The sequence below is a fragment of the Zeugodacus cucurbitae genome, chromosome 3 (genome assembly GCF_028554725.1).
Source record: "Zeugodacus cucurbitae isolate PBARC_wt_2022May chromosome 3, idZeuCucr1.2, whole genome shotgun sequence".
NCBI classification, from domain to species: Eukaryota; Metazoa; Arthropoda; class Insecta; order Diptera; family Tephritidae; genus Zeugodacus; species Zeugodacus cucurbitae.
Window position 1 is genome coordinate 55606244 of NC_071668.1, and position 20382 is coordinate 55626625.

The 20382-nt window shown below is 34.6% G+C and overlaps 2 protein-coding genes across 2 annotated transcripts; one reads left to right on the top strand and one right to left on the bottom strand.

Moving 5' to 3' along the window:
• Nucleotides 1-1356: 1356 nt before the first annotated feature.
• LOC105216490 (glycoprotein-N-acetylgalactosamine 3-beta-galactosyltransferase 1) lies at nucleotides 1357-9868 on the bottom strand. The gene is made up of 5 exons (XM_011191008.3): nucleotides 9651-9868; nucleotides 8991-9477; nucleotides 3095-3188; nucleotides 1859-2158; nucleotides 1357-1794 (listed from the first exon to the last, which is right to left on the bottom strand). The coding sequence occupies exons 1-5, from the start codon at nucleotides 9715-9717 to the stop codon at nucleotides 1570-1572; spliced, it is 1173 nt and encodes a 390-aa protein (XP_011189310.2). The 5' UTR covers nucleotides 9718-9868; the 3' UTR covers nucleotides 1357-1569.
• Nucleotides 9869-17297: 7429 nt separating this feature from the next.
• Nucleotides 17298-18682, top strand: LOC105216488 (cuticle protein). Its single transcript, XM_011191007.2, has 2 exons — nucleotides 17298-17458; nucleotides 17518-18682. Exons 1-2 carry the CDS (start codon nucleotides 17447-17449, stop codon nucleotides 18592-18594), a joined length of 1089 nt encoding a protein of 362 aa, XP_011189309.2. The 5' UTR covers nucleotides 17298-17446; the 3' UTR covers nucleotides 18595-18682.
• Nucleotides 18683-20382: the final 1700 nt, after the last annotated feature.

Below are 20382 nucleotides of genomic sequence, written 5' to 3' on the forward strand. Positions count from 1 at the left end.
ATTTTTAAGTAGCCGTTGACTGTCTTGGAGTTTTGTGATATATTTGAGTACCATTGTGAAGTATTTTTGTTATAGTTTTGGTCTTTTTGGAGGAAGTGAGATTTTAAGAAACATTTTATGTCTGAGAAGAGTAGGTTGGGTGTAATAGTGAGTGGTGCGTTTAGGGCATTTTTAGCTGCCATGTCAGCACATTCGTTGCCGGATATCTGTACGTGACCTGGGATCCAAATTAATTTTAACTTATTTGGTTTCTCTAGTAGATATCTACGAATTGAGTTGGAGTAAAAGTTTTGGTTGTTAACATTTTTTATCGAGTCAATAGAAGAGAGGGAATCGGTGCAGATTGCGAATTTTCCTGGTAGTTTTGTGAGATTGTCGACTAGTTTCGGAGATATGGTTTTTGACCCATAAGTGGGCGGAGCCACAACCACTTAAAATTGTGTATACCAATTTGGGTTGAGCCCTTCTGTACCTTCTTTATAATGAAATTTAAGGTTTCTGGTGTTTTCCCTTACTGAATTAAAGCATTTTTAGTCGTTTACAATATAACCTTTGTATGGGAGGTGGCGTGGTTATAATCCAATGTCCATTTTTGGACTATATAAGGAAATGCCTGAAAAAAACGACTCCTGAGAATTTCGTTTATATAGCTTTAGTAGTTTACGAGATATGTACAAAAAACTTAGTAGGGGGCGGGGCCATGGCCACTTTCCCAAAGAAAAATACATCCAAATATGCCTCTTCCTAGGACAATCCTTTCTACTAAATTTTATTTCCATAGCTTTATTTATGGCACTTTATGTGTTTTAGGTTTTCGCCATTTTGTGGCGTGGCAGTGGTCCGATTTTGCTCATCTCAACAAGTGTTCCAAGTTTCATCAAGATATTTTAATTTTTACTCAAGTTATCGCTTGCACGGACGGACGGACGGACAGACAGACATCCGGATTTGAACTCCACTCTTCACCCTGATCACTTTTGTATATATAACCCTATATCTAACTAGTTTAGTTTTGGGTGTTACAAACAACCGTTATGTGAACAAAACTATAATCTCTCAGCAACTTTGTTGCGAGAGTATAAAAATTAGGTCAAGGCTGCTCTTCAGGAGATATGGACAAATACACCTCTCGAACTTACACAAAATTTATTGCATTCTATTGTTGGAAGACTACTAGACTTGAAAAATGACAAAGGTGGCCATACAAAGCCTTAGTTTTTCTCAAACAACTTTGTAAACATCATCAATGCAAACTGTACAAGTTTTTTTTGTCTTCCAAAATCGGAATTATTTTATTTGTTTTGTTTTTTTAATCGGAGAAAACTTAATGCTTATTTAATAAATTTTATCTACTTTCAAATAACTAATAAAACCAACTTTATCTCACTTTTGGATTCAAGTCAATACCTTAATTAGTTTTTTTGGTTCACTGAATATATTTTTTGGGTAATAATGAAATACATATTCATATAAATTTCTACTTAAATACATTTGGAATACTTTATACGAAACCAATAATCACATATACTTAAAATAAATATTTTATATACAATATAAAGTGTTATATTCTCACAACACATCCACCCATTTCAGTGGAAACCGACCGTCCGTAGCATTTTGATCACTAGAAAATCTGTTCCACAATTCTGTGGAGTTGATTTTATCTGGCAATATTTCCGGTTGTTGAGGAAGGCCGACTGTGCGCAGATGATAAATAAAAAACTCGTACAAATACATAATGGTGGGATCCATGTAGTGAATTGAAATTGTATAATTCGAACAGCAGTTAAGACCCTAAAAACAGAAGAAAAAGGAATTTAATTAATTCTAATGAAACATATAAATTAGAAAGAAATACCCAATCAACTGTATATGGCGTCAGACGCTCTATCCAGTCGATGTTAGAGAGAGTGTAATTGCTATTCATGAAATCAATTAATTGTAGTGGGAAAAATGTCTGTTTGTTAACGCCGGACTGAATGAAGCGACCGTCCACTGGTAATGCGCCGACATTCTGCAAACAAATACTCATGGAGTAATCTTCGGGTAACGCGTAATTAGCTGGCGGGCAAAGCGTATCGTTATTAAAACCCGTTCTCACAACGCGAGAGAGTGCTTCTCTGCTGAGGACATAGCCAGCGCCACCGGACATGTAGGTCTGTAATGGGAGTTTAAGATTGAATTTATGAATTGATGGCATTCCACTTAATAAATTTTTGGAAGTCTTTAAAACTATATTATTTTGTCAATTTACCTAAATAATAAAAGGGTTGAAATAGATGGCAAGCCTTCTGAAAATATTTTGAACTGTTTTCTATTTTTACTAATTTTTTTTTATTTCTCACTTGGGTTATATCGTAAAAAATATTTTTTAATTCATTCAAAAATTACAGATGGCAACATTCTAGAAAAATATTGTCTGCCGAGATATTTATTAAACCCTTTTAATTTTATTTCATATTTTTTAATTTGTTTTATCATTCTTAAATAAAAAAAATTAAATAGGTAGCAACCCTTTTCAAAAATATTTTCAACTATAAGCAATTAAAAAGAAGGTTTTGCCAAAGTAGGTTTCTACCCATATTAAACACTAATTTTTTTTTGTAAACAGGTGGCAACCTTATTTTTAAATTTTAGATTTGTGGGTGTTTGACAAACTGATATTCAAAATAAAATACTCACAAGTAATAAAATTCATAACCATTAATTTTCTGAATGAAAAAAACCTATATAAACCGCTAGTTTTTTAAACCATGAATGAATAATTTATTTGAACAACAATTTATTGACGATTAACTATAAAACATAGTAGCACATACATATAAATATATTTATATTTAATTTTGTATGCTTGTAGTGGCTGCTATTTAACATAAATTTGCATGCAAACTATTATAAGACACAAGTTTTTGCACGCCGTTAATAGAGGCAAGAGCCAATTTAATGGCACTTTGATGACTTTATGTCCAATGAAGATAATTTATGCACACACTCACACTAAATATGTATATAAATAGACATGCATTTGAGTTTTTGCATTAATAAGTATGATGTATTTACATTTATAAGCTTATAAAACAAACAAAAAACTTACCACATTTTGTTGCAACAATTCGTAACCGAAGAAAACCGGCACTTCGGGATCATAAGCGTAGAGCGAATAACGTAAATTTTCCATGATAATGTAGCTGTTATGATGACAAAAGGTATAAGGTCATAAAAAAGCAGATATATGCGAAGGGAGGTTTTTATTAGTTAATGCGGAATTCCTCAAAAGCTACTACTTGTAAAAACAATACTAAGAAATATTACGAAATCAACAATACGAGTTGTATAATAAACTATTATATGGTTTTAGCGTCAGTCGATAAACGAGTATCCGAACTGGAATAACTTCCATAATTTTTCATAATTGGGATACAATTCCATCCATTACCTATGTAATAAAAAAATAATCTGGAAAATATAATGAAACCGCAGCTAACTTCGCCATGAACAAGTTCTTCTTCTAACTCCTAAAATGTTCAACTTACGAAGTAAATAAAATATCTGATTATAATATCTATTACTTAAAACAATATATGATAAAATTTGACCTTTAATTAAGAGAATACAATTTTCTCAAAGTTAGGTAGCGAAATCAGAAATATAAAATGTGCTGGAATGTGAGAGCTGGCAAAAACAATGAAAGAAAATTGTAAATTAGTTTTAAAAGTTTACATTAGGGTTGAACAAATTCATTGATATCATCGAGGGAACATTTAAGTACTACATATATAAAGCAGACATGTGCTTGAAATTGAGGTCAAAATACCATAGAAGTTACCCAATTTCCATAAGAATGACAATAGTAGGTAGTTCAATACGTTTGAAGGGATCAGTTTAGAAGGTAGTCTATAATGACTCTATAATAACTCTGTTATGAAAATTAAATGAAATTTTTAAAACAAATACAACTTTAGTTATCATGTTTTCTCCCAATCAAGCTAAAAATATTTCGGTATTATTAACTAACTGTTTAAAATTATATATATTTTTTTAAGGCCAAGTATCGGTCGGTTAACGGGCAGATTTGTCAAAAGTTATTAATATTAGTGAATTGATTGCAAGATATTTCGAGAAACTAGAGCAAGTTTACTTGTATGTATATTCATTCATTAGCGATGTCTGAAGATATGAATATCTCAAGAATACTATATCTTACACCTATTTATTCGCTAATTAATAATGTTTATCGGACTCACTTAATTTTATGTCAGTTTTACATATATTGGATAATAACCTTACTCACAGTGGTTACGTTCAAATCTACCAATAGTCTAATAACTTTTTAGCGTATAATATATTATATTGAAGAATAGTCCCACAAATTCTATCACTTTTCAAGCGTTCAAATAATATCGAAAGAACTAATTTATAGTGATTCGGATATATGAAAACTCCTCTGACAATATTTTGAATCAGCCCATACCTCTCTAGTATCGACTAAATACCGAAAATGTATATATCCGTATTTGATTTTATACCGAGATTTTCTAATGGTGCTAAAATTGAATAAAATCAGATTAGACCCTAATATTTCGACGAACTAGTTGACTTTAAACCATATATGTACATATATAAGTGAAGAATAGCGATGTTTTTATGAAAGAAATCCTGGATATACAAATGATTGGAATCGGGTAGACCTTTCCTATATATGGCCAATATTAATAAGAGAATTTGGCGAATTTGTCCTTTAGTTCTATTATGTAGATTTATGAATCTTTTACATCTGCAATAAAGAGCTAGAATATTCGAAAAACATTACAACACAGTATATATATATATAGATCGTAACCTAACATGCAAAAGGCCGTAACTAACATTTTTAGTATTTTACAGGAGAAGCAAAAAATGTTATAGATTAAAGCTAAATATCCAAATTGTAGATTTAAGCTTAGAAAACAAAGACGGATTTGTTTCTGAAAACCAAATTAATGGGAAAAAAGCAGTTTTTAAGAACTGTTAGTTACGGCCTTTTGCACTCTAACGGGTGATTTTTTTGAGGTTAGGATTTTCATGCATTAGTATTTGACAGATCACGTGGGATTTCAGACATGGTGTCAAAGAGAAAGATGCTCAGTATGCTTTGACATTTCATCATGAATAGACTTACTAACGAGCAACGCTTGCAAATCATTGAATTTTATTACCAAAATCAGTGTTCGGTTCGAAATGTGTTTATCGACAAATTTTGTTCAGCGATGAGGCTCATTTCTGGTTGAATGGCTACGTAAATAAGCAAAATTGCCGCATTTGGGGTGAAGAGCAACCAGAAGCCGTTCAAGAACTGCCCATGCATCCCGAAAAATGCACTGTTTGGTGTGGTTTGTACGCTGGTGGAATCATTGGACCGTATTTTTTCAAAGATGCTGTTGGACGCAACGTTACGGTGAATGGCGATCGCTATCGTTCGATGCTAACAAACTTTTTGTTGCCAAAAATGGAAGAACTGAACTTGGTTGACATGTGGTTTCAACAAGATGGCGCTACATGCCACACAGCTCGCGATTCTATGGCCATTTTGAGGGAAAACTTCGGAGAACAATTCATCTCAAGAAATGGACCCGTAAGTTGGCCACCAAGATCATGCGATTTAACGCCTTTAGACTATTTTTTGTGGGGCTACGTCAAGTCTAAAGTCTACAGAAATAAGCCAGCAACTATTCCAGCTTTGGAAGACAACATTTCCGAAGAAATTCGGGCTATTCCGGCCGAAATGCTCGAAAAAGTTGCCCAAAATTGGACTTTCCGAATGGACCACCTAAGACGCAGCCGCGGTCAACATTTAAATGAAATTATCTTCAAAAAGTAAATGTCATGAACCAATCTAACGTTTCAAATAAAGAACCGATGAGATTTTGCAAATTTTATGCGTTTTTTTTTTTAAAAAGTTATCAAGCTCTTAAAAAATCACCCTTTATTTTTCTGAAACCAAAAAGACGTAACTACTTGAAAAGAAGTGTGTATAAAATGAAAGCAATGGTTAAAATAAGAAAATGTGCTTTTAGGCTGCAACTAAAAAAGTTTTTAACAAGTTATGTCTTTTTGTATCTATTTGTTGTAAGTATTTTAACACAAAAGAAATTATTTAATTAATACATTTAATTCGAGAAAATAAAATTAAACTGGTTAAGAAAAACAAAATAATTCATTTGAAAACAACAAAACCTGCAATACAAATAGCAAATTAGAATAGGTTTAAGATGTAAAGGGTATATTATCATAAAAGCTGTGGCAGTCAGCCGGAAGTAAAAATTTAAGTTCCTGCAGGTGTTCCCATTTCTTTTTGGATATTGATATTCTTTCGGTATTTAACTGTGAAGGTTCGATGTCCCTAAATTTTTGTTGTGTACGTTGTGGCAAAACGTTATAATCGTCGTTGATGTTTGTTATTTGATTAACGACATACATTTTTTTTTTGATCCCATGACATTTTCCAGAACCCATTAAATATTTCCTTACGGTTTTCTTCGGAAAATGTAGAACAATTCCGTACAGCACTTTTCTCACAGAATTTAGAAGTACATCCAGCTTTAAGTTCTCTTGGAGCTTGTTCACTAATAATGCCTTTCGATAGTCCCATGTATTTTTTACCTTTCAATCGGTTTATTATATTTCCAGACCTTTTATTATTTTTTTTAAGTTTTTCATTACAACCATTTTCACAATTAGTACTCATTTTATTAATTTTGTTTTATTCCGGGAATAAAGGCAGTAACACAATAACACAATTTGATAAAGAATGAAAGATAATGAAAACAATTATTACGGATAACACAATGTGTCGCATTGAAATTGAATCAAAGATAATGAAAAAAGGGTAGTTACGGCTTTTTGGTTTATGAAATTGTTGAAGTTGTAGTTGCGGCCTTCTGATTCTCGCCTATAAAGTCGTTAGTTTTGGACGTATGCATGTAAAATTTGCTGTGTACACGTGTTTCGGTTAAGTGCTTCATAATCAATCAAAAAGTGAATTTTGATTTTTTTGTTTGTTACGGCCTTTTGCATTTTAGGTGACGATGTATGTATATATTTGGCGTAGGAACCGCTTTAAGCGATTATAGCCGAATCCACAGCTTACATTGGATAAATATTAGTATAGTAGGGATCTCCCAAAAAGCTGAGAATAATGAGAACAGAGTGTCTGAGGAAACTGTAGTTTAATCCCATTACACAAAAGTTAAGAATAGACCAGAGAATGATTAAATAGCTAGGTTCTTTCTTACTTAAAATCGAATCGAGATTCAGGCATATGCTGCAATACGTTTTCGCATGAAAATGTCATCGAAAACGTGATGCCATGTGGATTTTGCATGTTTTTCCCGTTTTGAAATCGGTCGGCCGTGTGTACACGAATCATATATGTACATATTTGATAGTGCAAAATTTGTAATGATGTTGATATGGTTATTAAGGCATATATAATTGCGCTCACACTGACTCTAGAATATCTAAAGATTTCAGCGATCTCTTAAAATGCTTTCTCATTATTTTTCTAATCATTTCGGTATATTAAATAAGCAAGACCAATAAAAACGCTCATATTTACAAAAATGCCAGTTGTTTGATTATCAGCTGTTTCGAATTTACACATGTTCGAATCAGAACAAAATCGAGTGAATTCCATCACACCTTATATCAATTCGTGCGATTTACAATTTCGGTATCAAAATGAAATCGTGCGATTTCCAGCACATGCGTGATAAATTTGTAATAATATTTTTGTATTTTTCATTTAACTAGGGTATGTTGGAGAATTTTACTAGTTATCTAATATAATAATCGGAAATTCTATAACACTATATTATGCTGCGCCTCTATATTAAACTTTGTTGTTGTAGGTTGTTTTCCAGTTTTAAAAAAAATTGTATTGGAATAGAAATATCATATCATAAAAATGTATGTATATTTCATTAAGATTCACCCGATGTTTGCCACAGATGTTCGTAATTAGCCACATATTTTAGTATTCTCATCAAATGTATTTTTTCAAAAAAATCCACTAATTTCAGAACAACGAAAACAAGTAATATATACACCAGAAAAGTACCGTTATTTTGTTCTTAAATGAATGGTTTTGCAAATTTCTATTATTTTTAACTTTTTGTTTTGGAGCACTTTTAAATAGCAGCTTTTTATTTAACTCTACTTTAATACAATTCTTCTTATTTCTTCTCTTTCTTATATCAATCACATTACTTTTATTTCATTTAATTCGATTTCATTTGATGTTGTCACATTTCATTTCATTCCACGTTCTATTACAAAAGGTCAGCGATTGTGTGTTTTATTTTCTTCGTTGCTTTTAAGTGCCGTCTCTTTTTCCAAAGAACTTGTTTAGTTATATATCACTTGGTTCTTTTTAATATTTTTATCATAAATAAAATCATCTAACGCTGACTACACGTTGGCGGTAAGAAGATAAAAATAATCCGCATTTGGACGCTTTGTCTAATGAACCAGTACAATATCGCTGTTCGCTTAACGAGAAACTGGTTTAGCATTTCACTGATTCTTTCTTTTTAATTGTTGCGGTTTTTTAGAATTTTATGTTTTTGTTTTTATTTTATTTTTGGTTTTTGTTCTTATTTTTTTGTTAATCAAGCATTCGTCACACACTCGACAGCCCCTGGTTTGAATAGTAACCAGACGAATTAATACAGAATCATTTCGTTTTTACACGTTTTGCAATTCAAATTTCGATTTACACAGTCTAATTAGCTAGCGTTCATTCACCGCTAGCGAGAAGTGTGTGCCTTTGAAGGTTATATAACTCCTCAGATTTTAAGCTTCAAATTTATGGAAAAATTCACATGCTCCGTTAAATTGTCGTCACTATAGCACAAACAACAACAATAATACTTATTTATCAGCTCTCAATTTCTCAAAATTCACTACACTTCACTCTCATATTCACTTATTTATTTATTTACACACTCACTCACGTATCATCGTCCGCCTTCAGAAACCAATCGTAATCCGCGTAATACTCGTCGTATACGTAACTAAATCCTTGACGCACTTTATGCCACAGCATATCATATGTATCCGCTGTACTATTCACCACCGCCACAGCGCCTAATTCCTCATCCGCCTCGCTGCTGAGGAAAACGAGGCGCGTACAGCGCTTGCCCCAAGTGGCTTTCACGTGTGCGGCGCGTGTTTCGTGCAGCGTCGGTGTGGTCAGCACCATACAAAGCACGCGCACTTCGGCTGCCAACTGCTGTTGCAGTGAGCTTTCTTCGCTTCTCAGCTGCTGCAAGGCACTCTCATAGCCCGTCTGCCAATTCTCAGTGGCGGTGCTGTGTTGCCGCAGCTGAGCCGATTGCAGCAGGAAGCGATCGTAGCAGAGCAGCGTGATGAGCGCCATCAGGAAGCCGAGTACGTAGCCATAGAGGAATTGCAATTGCTTCTTGAAGGGCAGTAAGGGCTCTGAAAGCAGGAAGAAATGAGGAAGAATTAGAATTTATATTTGAATATGTTGGCGCACAACCATTATTTCTTTATCTTCTATGTCTGTAATTATTTAGATTTATTTACCCAAATTTTAACCAGTTAAATTTGCGACGCGTGTTTCAAATGATTTATGACTTAATTGTACTCACTTTCCGTTGACTTTGCGTCCTTGTTGACGGTCGCGCATGCGCGCTGCTGCTCCATCAAACGATTCATCGCGTTGGTGACGGAAGCCAAGTAGTTAATTGCAGGCGTTCAATGTTTTGGTTTGTCGTCGCTTTAAGCGCCGCGCTCTCGGTACTAACGCGTCTTAACTCTTCTTTGTGCCGTAAGCGACTCATCGCTTGTGCTGCGGATTTGTAGCATTATACCGATTCGCCGCGCTTAGGTCTTCCACATGCAGTCGTACATCTCCGCAGCGGTCTGCGGCCGCTTTGCCTGTAGCATTGTCAAGTGTTTTAACGACCGGTTTACGACCACTTATCTGCATGTCGCTGTTTTTCGCTTAACTAAATAAACCGTCCGTCTGTTGTGCTACTAATTCTTATTAAGCGCCCGCGTAGATTTACGTGTGTAGTGTTGTTGCGAAGACGAAAGCTACGTTCGCTTTGAGCAAATGTAAACATAGCCGCAGTATGTGGTCCACATTATTTTTTGCACACCACGGTTTGTTGAGGAGTGCTGGTTAGGGATTTTTTATTGTTGTATGAATTGCAGAAAATATTTCTCGATATTCACAACTCAATGGCACTAAAAACTTAATAAAAAACAAGTAAGGAAGGGCTAAGTTCGGGTGTAACCGAACATTTTATACTCTCGCAATTTATTGATGTAATTTTATAAAGACAACACAATTCGACCCATATATTCGGCATAAAGTTCAATAGAATAACGAAAATCATCATAAATAGTATATGGGGACTGAGGTAATTCCTAAACCGATTTCACTCTTTTTCACCACCAAGATACAACGTATCGAAGACTATACGCTCACTTAATTTAATATTACTTATAATTAGGTATATGGGATCTGGGGGAAGTTATGACCCAATTTTTACCATTTCAGGTACAGAGAGAAACTGTTATAAGAAAAAAATTCAGAGGGAATGAATTACATTAAAATATCTGAGGGATTTACCTATATTTTCGGTGAAAAATTAACCTTAGGCACTGAGTTCTTCATGTTTGATATCAGGGGCCTTGAAAAGTCATGGTTCGATTTTGACAATTTTTCCACAAGTGATGTCACAGCTCAAATACAGTATTTGTGTAAAGTTTTATTCCGCTAGCTTCATTGGTTCCTTATGAATACATTATAAAGTGAACGAATCAGATGGAATTCAAAATTGGGTTATATGGGAAGTAGACGTAGTTGTGAACCGATTTCGCCCATATTCCACCCGTGTCATCAGGGAAGAAAGTGTTATGTACCGAATTTCATTGAAATCGGTCGAATAGTTCTTGAGATATGGTTTTTGACCCATAAGTGGGCGACGCCACGCCCATTTTCCATTTTGTAAAAAAATCTCAGTGCAGCTTTCTTCTGCCTTTTCTTATGTAAAATTTGGTGTTTCTGACGTTTTTCGTTAGGGAGTTAACCCACTTTTAGTAATTTTCAACCTAACCTTTGTATGGGAGGTGGGCGTGGTTATTATCCGATTTCTTTCATTTTTGGACTGTATAAGGAAATGGCTAAAAGAAACGACTGCAGAAAGTTTGGCTTATATAGCTTTATTGGTTTGCGAGTTATATACAAAAAACCTATTTGGGGGCGGGGTCACGCCCACTTTTCCAAAAAAATTACATCCAAATGTGCCCCTCCCTAATGGGATCCTATGTTCCAAATTTCATTTTCATAACTTTATTTATGGCTTAGTTATGACACTGTATAGGTTTTCGGTTTCCTCCATTTTGTGGGCGTGGCAGTGGACCGATTTTGCCCATTTTCGAAAGAAACCTCCTCAGGGTGCCAAGGAACATGTGTTCCAAGTTTCATTAAGATATCTTAATTTTTACTCAAGTTATCGCTTGCACGGACAGACGGACAGACGGACGGACAGACATCCGGATTTCAAATCTACTCGTCATCCTGATAATTTATGTATATATAACCCCATATCTAACTCTTATATTTCTTGGTGACACAAACAACCGTTATGTGAACAAAACTATGATACTCTGTGCAACAGGTTGCGAGAGTATAAAAAATTAACAAAAATTGTTTACTTTGCTGCATGGCAAATATACTGGCCGCTGATGTAAATTGCAATTTTCTTTAACGAATTTACGCAAAAATATGACATAAGCAGAGGCTGGAAATAGGAGGTGTGTTCAAAAAATAACGGGAATTTTCTTTTTTGAAAAAAAAAATTTGAAAGAAAAAGTATTCATGTATCTTCATTAAGGTTTTCGCCATTAAAATAATTTCGCTTCAATACACAAAAATCATTGATGATCCAATCACTTTAACCCGTGTGAAAATACTCTTTGTTCCTCCTATGAACGGTTTACTCCTCTAAAGTTAGGCAATGTAGATCACACCTTGTGAGTTCCAGAAAACGATAGCTATCATCTTTCCATCCGATAGAACAGTTTAGTGTCCGACCGATTAATTCGCCTTGGTATCGACATGGGCCAATAACTTCAGCATCGGCATCGACTAAATTTGGCAAATTCATAACCGATTCTTTTTACTTACTTCAAATGTCACTGGTCAATGTTTTGGTTTTTTCTTTATTAATTTCTTTAATTCTTAAAATATGAATTCTTCCGTTTACCATATAAAATGCAGTTTGCTGGCTGAACCAGTCATATAAGCTTAACGAAAATTTTTTATAAACCAATGAATGAAGATGAAAATTAAGATATAATACGTATTTTGGATTACTCAGTGGTACCTTTTTCGAACTTCGAATCCAAATATTTCGAATTTGGAAGCTAACTTCGAAAATCGGTAAATACGTATTTATCACTCAATCTTCATGAATAATTGTTGACAATATACATAGGTTTGTTTTAAGGTTAGTCGTAGTGGGGTAACTCAAAATAAATTATTTTCTGCCAAATCCACTCAACTTTCCTGGCCGTCCATCATCCACTCACTTAAGAAATGCATCGATCTAGGAGAAAATTGCAGATGGACATTCGGTCGACTCGTGTGACAACCATACTTCAAGCATTATTAAAAAATATCAATCACACTTATACAACACGTGATACAAATTACTAAAGTCAGATTCGTCGATTGAAGTCCAGTTGCTTCGGCCGTTCACTTAAACCGCTGGCGAATTTGTTTGGTGTTTGTTGTCCGGAGTGAACAAAACCCGTCTTCCATCATGCTGATAAATTTATATATCTAATATTTCATGCAGGAATAACCCACACGGTCTTTACATACACCAAGTAATCAATTTTTGGAAACGGAAACGTGAAAACGTCATTTAGGAATAGATCCAGCGATTACGGTTAGAGCGGAGTTAATTCGAAGTAATGGTGTTGATTAATGTGTATATACATATATTTTATTTACTAGCTAGGTAACTTTTGAACCTTCCACGCTTTGTGTTTGGTATATCACTTTGAGTCCATTCGAATGACTATCGATCATCGAGTATGTGAATACCCTCAATACAGCTGCTGGCCATCGAATTACGAACGAATTTTTTTGACAATGTTTTCAATTTATGGTGAAAGTTACAAAATTACAACCTGGGTGGCATTCTTTGCCTATATTTCTACTGTATAATATTCGAATAAGCTTGCCTACTTTATAGTTATTGGCTGACAATTATTGTAACGGTAGTTTTTTTTGTAATTCGTAATTGTTCGTAATTCGATGGCCAGGTACTGTAGTGAGTCTATAGGTACAATATTCGTGACTTTTTGGTTATCCACGCCATAATTCAATTTGATTCCAGCACTTTAAACAAAACCCAATAGCATCACTTCGTTGGAACTAACTTTTCGAGACCGCATCATTTCCAGAAATGGGTCTGTCAGCTGATCACCTGGTATGTTAACTCAGAAAGTGCAAGCAATTGAAAAAATCACACTTTTCTCATAGCTTTATAAATATATATTAACCATTCTCCATTTATACATATAATTTTCGTTCCACAAAATGTATAAGATGATATGTTTGAACTACATTTCGACTGGCGCTTAGCAACAAAAAAGGCCTAGAGGAAGAGTGATTGCAACTGAAATGAATGACAAATGCATAACTTAATTACCTAATTGCATACGCTCGAATGACAAATCCGATTTTCTGCTCTACTTTTGCAAAAAGCAACTACCGCCCGGTGAGACAGGTGAAGCATGAGGAACAGTGCGGTGACAAAAGGGCGCTGAATAGTGATGATTCAGCTAATAGACGATGACACTCGACTTTTTTTGATGAACTACTTCTTTCTTTGATGTGCATATCTTTTTATATTTGATTGTGGGCAATCAAGGTAATTATTACACCAGTCAACAAACATGTTTTTCCGAATTTTATACAAGAAAACCTAAATTAGTTAGATAGTTAAGGGGTTGTATATGTATGTTGAAGTCGGTCAAAAAATCGAAACAATTTAATTTTTTCGTTTAATTAATTATGAATTTTTCAATACATTTCATCAGAAAAAAATCTGCAGAATTTTTTATCTCATTTCAATGAGTCATTCAAGGACACCACAAGTCCCCATACTAAGGAAACTTGTTTGGTCTTATGCTTTCAGTTGCGCAAATGGACTGGAATCGTAGTCACGGCAAGCCTCTTTGAAAAAAAAAAACTTTTTGCATAAAAGGTCATAACTTTGACAATTATTAGTATTTTTTATGTTCTTAAGTTGATCTTACAGATTAGACATTGTACTTAGCAAGATATATACCTTCTACAGAAAATCATAACTTTCCCCATTTTACCGCACCTCAACATATATAACCCCTTAATATTTTTCCTGTATTTTTAATTTAAATTTGAAATATTATTGATTAAAGATTGACCAGAACTGGAACGAAAAATTTGGTAGTAGGACAGTAGTCGTAGAACGGTATGCTGCAAAATATAAAATGTGCCAAAATTTTGTGTATAGCTAGCGAAAAACAAACTTAGAATGGGGCAATGGACATATAAAATGTCTGACAAACGGGAGTACACAGAAATTCTCATACATATATGTAAACTAGCAGACCCGACCACACGTTTTTGTGGCTAAGGTATACATTAAATTAGTAAATTTTTCAATATAGTAAAAAAAATCCTACGCATAAAGAAGAAAACGTTATAGCCGGTATATTGATTGATATACATTATTGTGGATCTGTATTAAACGTAAATCATCATAGTTTGTTAAGCTTAAATTTTTTTTAATCGTATATTGAAATGAGTATGTAAGAAATGAGCAAATTTCATAGTTGGCTCAATCTTGGCTTCGATGACGATATTGATTACCTTAATCACAGCCAGTTTTGTTCTATTGCAAAGTCGAGGTTAATTTATGTTACGAAGCATGATGACGAGTGTGAGTTACACTAATTCTAATTGCAAAGTGAATGTTGATAGTTTAGGCAATTTTAAATAGTCTGTGGGAGAATTGACTACGTCATATTGGTTTGTAGTTGTGTCAACTCTCCTGGAATGAAATTATAAATTGTCACATTGAGATCATTGGCATCTTTGTTTTTTACCACCAAAATAGGTCATTCAATCAGCCATTTATGGTTATTATATTGTGATTATTTGTAGCCTATGACCACTTCTAGGTTATCATCTATCACCATACCAAATTTCATCAAAATCCGTTCAGCCGTTAGGCGTGAAAGAGTAACAGACAGACAGAGTTACTTTCGCATTTATAATATTAATATTGATGTATATCTCACAAACTTCTCACGCTATATCAAGTTTATGTGATCATTTTTATATACCGTGTGAAAATGTTGACATCGGATAGTAATCACGCTTCCACTCTTACAAAGGCTGTCTTCAAAACTACGGTTCAAAATTTGAAGAGTGGGTGTGACATCACCCACTTTTATATGAAAACCCCTAACGCCACAACTACTACACTGTACAACAATCGGCTGGGTATCGCACCAAACTTACTTTTTTGGGATTGAGTCCCGTGTAAAAAATGTGTGATCTTCGGGTTTCATATTTAGCCTGCCTTGCTTTCGAAGTTCGAAAAAAGGCTTCTAAAATAATATTATTACTTACAAGATAAGTTATTAAAAAATATAAAATAATACAATCTGAATTTTCTTCCTAAATAAATGGTGTATGATGATTCGGTCAAGCATATATGATAGATGTTATTAAGGGTTTAAGTTTCGTGTTCAAAAAAAGCTTTATATTTCGAAAAATACTGGACCATTTTTTGTTTGGTTGTGAATACGGTTAAGATCGAACTGTGACCGCTTATATCATCTCTAATATAAGTTTGATGGAAAAATGTTATACATCATTTGAATAAGAAGAAATGGTTGATTATGCCCATAATAATGGCGTTTCTAGTATGCAAAATTTCGAAATTCGAGAGCGAATATTTCGATATTAAAGACTATTTTGGAAAAGCGGAGAACATCCTTTTTTAAGTTTGACTCAATCTCCCAGAAAAAGTAAGTTTGGTTCAGATTTTGACGTAGAGTGCAATAGATAAATCGCACCTCAATGGAAATATATGAATGAATTAAAATATTGATATTGTACTCCTAATTGTCAGGCATTTGAGTACCTCCGAAGCTGACGTTTAATCGAAAAGATCGTTATATTTTTAAGAATCCTTAGTAAAATGAAATGTAATTTTCTAAAAATATTTCTTCCTAATTCTAAAATGTTATGAAATCGTTTTTGAGCTTCTATATACGTAAAATAAAGATTTTCAAGCTACATATATATCGATCAAGTATTGAAAATCAGTAAAATCGGTATTTTATAAACTTAGCTCCAATATACGATATATATAATAATATTCTAGTTAACTTCATGACGAAATAGCGTTAAAAGTGTGAGGCTTAATAAAATTATTAGAATTATTTGCTTCCAGTTGAATATATACTGTGGTATTTAAATGCATATAGGGAATACGATTAATGAAATCGATTTAGAGCTTGATCTAGATCCATATGTACCTTTTTTTTGTGTTTAACTCTTCTTTTCCATTCGACTGTTAACAATATCATTTAAGATGCTTCACTGTTATCAAGAAAAATTGATTTTTAATGTAACATATGTAAATAAAATTATAATAATCATCGGAACTTTTTATTTGAACTTAACAGCTCTTACGATTTTCTACAGTTACATCTATCTATCTGATCAGCATATACAGGTATGTATAATAGTATGTAAAAAGATGTATAATGTTGACTAGTGTATTCATATTGCACGTGGGTACTTATAAAGATATATACATATATACGGTTACATTTATCTATGTAAGTACATAATAACCTCATCTTAACTAGAAACCGAAAGTGTAAGAAATGCTCCACAATAATTGATAAGTTGCCAGGTCATAAGCAACTATCAGTGACAATTGATTTTTTCACACATTTTGGTGATGAATTTCTTTGTTATTACTCAACTCTTGGTATTACAACAAACATTTGGAGTACATTTGTAAAATTGTAAGAAGAAAAAAGTTGTAATACAATGACTAAATCAATTTGGTGTTGCCTTACAATATAGGCGCATTGTTGTTGTAACACACAATGTAAGTTGTTGATCATATATTATTATTGTTGTAATTGTTATTATTATTAATTTTGTTGTTGTTATTATTATTAATATTTGGCTTGACGGACCAAAAATTGCCCACCTCATTACTTGCGATCTCTCACCATTATAAATACTTCACCTGCTGCGGTGAAAGATCACAGTCACAAACAACATCGAATCATAGCAAGTAGTCAGCCTACAGTTAGTAATAACGGTATTCAGCGCATAAATTTAACAAATATGGCTTTCAAGGTAAGGTTATTTAAAAAAATGTGTTAAGGATGTTTAACACTCTTCAATTTCCATTACAGTTTGTGCTCCTCCTTTCCGTAAGCGCCGCATTGGGTATCGTTACCGCCGAATTCGATTACAATCCCGATCTCTACAATGGCAACAATAGCAATAACAATCAAAACAATGTAAATAGCTACAATGACAATGTCAAGCAGCCGGCCAACAGCTATAGTGCACCATTGGCAGCACTGAATGCCTTTAGTGGCAATCCACCAACGCAACCACAACAACAGCAGCAGCAACAACCACCTGCAAATGGTTACAATTACAACCAGAACAATTATAACAACAACGCGGCGCAACGCCACTCAGAATACCAACCACAACAACAACAATCAAGCGCTAATGGTTACAACTACAATCAACCAGAACCTCAACAACCACAACAACAGTCAGCTGAACAACCACAACAGAACAATTATAATTTTAACAATGCTGCAGCACAAAAGCAAACCCCGGACGCTGTACCCACCCCAGCTGGCTATGACTACCCTCCACAAAACTTTGCCGCACTCTCCTCATCCTCATCAGCTTCGGCTTCAGCTTCGAGTGCCGTTGATAGTTTCACAAAACTTGAGACATCATTCAACTCACAGGCTCATCTGTTGTCCGCTCCAACAGCAGCACCAGTAGAGGAATACAACCCACCCGCCAAATACGATTACAGCTACAGTGTACATGATGATGAGACCGGTGACATCAAGTCGCATGCTGAAGCTCGTGATGGCTACTTCGTACAGGGTTCGTACAGCGTTGTTGATCCAGATGGTTTCCAACGCACTGTCAGCTACACGGTCGATGGACCTAGTGGTTTCAATGCTGTAGTGAATCGTGTGCCATATGTCGTGAAAGCAGTGCCCGCCATCGCTTTGAGCGCTCCAGCTTCCTCTGTTGCGCCCGTTACCAAACTAGCCGAGTTGCCACTTAACAATGACATTTCGTTAGCAGAGTCTTCGGGTGGATCGGCATCATCCGCCTTGGCTGCGGAGGCGAAACCAACTGACGCAGCACGCATCGAATTGCCAGTACAACCGCGTGACAGTTATTTGTCGCCCCCAGCCGATTCCCGTGACGGTAAAGGGCCATACGCTTAAGAGTTTTGTGCTGTTTGTGCTCATTCTCGGTTATATACTTGTTAATTTCTTTGTAGTCGAATGAATTTTTTACCATACACTCAATAAACATAGTTTAATTTAGGTTATATTAGCAAAAATTACTCGAGATTATTTTTCAAACAAGTAAGGAAGGGCTAAGTTCGGGTGTAAATGAACATGTTATACTCTCGCAATTTATTTATTTAACTTTATTTATATTATATAATACACAATTTGACCCACATATTCGTCATATATATTGTATAAAGTCCATTGATAGTTGGAAACCAAAATACTATTAGGCTAGAAGCACCGAGGTCCTCGTGTTCGATATATGGGGTCTTAAAAACCTATGGTCCGATTTCGGCGATTTTTAGAATGGGGCTGCCACACTATAAAAGTAGTATTTGTGCAAAGTTCTGCACCGATATCTTCACTAGTGCTTACTTTATATATTGTAAAGTAAATGATTCAGATTGTCTTCAAAGTTCTGGTATATAGGAAGTAGGCGTGGTTGTGAACCGATTTGGCCTGTTTTCACAACATATCATTGGGATCTAAGGAAACTATTACAAACCAAGTTTCATTGAAATCGGTCGAGTAGTTCCTGAGATATGGGTTTTGACCCATAAGTGGGCGACGCCAAGCCCATTTTCCATTTTGTAAAAAAATCTGAGTGCAGCTTCTATCTGCCATTTCTTATGTGAAATTTAAATTCTCTGACGTTTTTCGTTAGTGAGTTAACCCACTTTTAGTAATTTTCAACCTAACCTTTGTATGGGAGGTGGAAGTGGTTATGATCCGATTTCTTTCATTTTCGGACTGTATTAAGAAGTGGCTAAGAAAAACGACTGCAGAAAGTTTGGTTTATATAGCTCTATTGGTTTGCGAGATATTTACAAAAAACTTAGTAGGGGGCGGGACCACGCCCACCTCCCCAAAAAAATTACATCCAAATATGCCACTTCATAATGCGATCCTACATACCAAATTTTATTTCCATAGCTTTATTTATGGCTTAGTTATGACACTTTATGTGTTTTCGGTTTTCGCCATTTTGTGGGCGTGGCAATGGTCCGATTTTGCTCATTTTCAAGCTCATTTTCAAGTTTCATTAAGATATCTTAATTTTTACTCAAGTTACAGCGTGCACAGGCGGACGGACGGTCGGACAGACAGACATTCGGATTTGAACTCCACTCTTCACCCTGATCACTTTGGTATATATAACTCTATATTTAACTCGTTTAGTTTTGGGTGTTACAAACAACCGTTATGTGAACAAAACTATTGTTGCGAGAGTATAAAAAGTGATGATTTGTTTCTCAAAGTAGTATTCTTTCAGATTCATATGCTAGACCCAGCGATGCTACATATTTATAGTCTCTGAAAAAACCTGGAACGAGTTCCCGAGAGTTCCTTTTCTTGTGGACTATTTTGGATGAGTTCTTTGTCACATTTTCAACGGAACCTAACCTAACCTAAATCCGACAAATGTACCAACCTCTAGTGAAAAAGTTTTAGAAATGTGTTGACTACCCTTAATATATGTACATATAAAAATGCATATGTAGCTCCAATGCATTCTTATAGTAGATCATTTACCTGTTGGAAGAATTCTCAACAGTAGAAAAAAATACTTCAAGTATTGTTGATATTGTTGATGCTATAGCGGCATAAAATATTCCTCAAATAATTTAAAAGAATGCTGCTAATGTGACAGTCCTTCGCCGGATAAAAATACGGGTCCGTACCAATTACGTAGACTATTATGGGAACAGATAACAG

Bases quoted from the DNA above. Each gene is read 5' to 3' on its own strand.
- LOC105216490 (XM_011191008.3), bottom strand. From the start codon at position 9,717: ATGAATCGTTTGATGGAGCAGCAGCGCGCATGCGCGACCGTCAACAAG. The intron at 9,478-9,650 runs GTGAGTACAATT...TCCTGCTTTCAG, and splicing joins GGACGCAAAGTCAACGGAAA to AGCCCTTACTGCCCTTCAAG. The intron at 3,189-8,990 runs GTGAGTGAGTGT...TCATCATAACAG, and splicing joins CTGAAGGCGGACGATGATAC to CTACATTATCATGGAAAATT.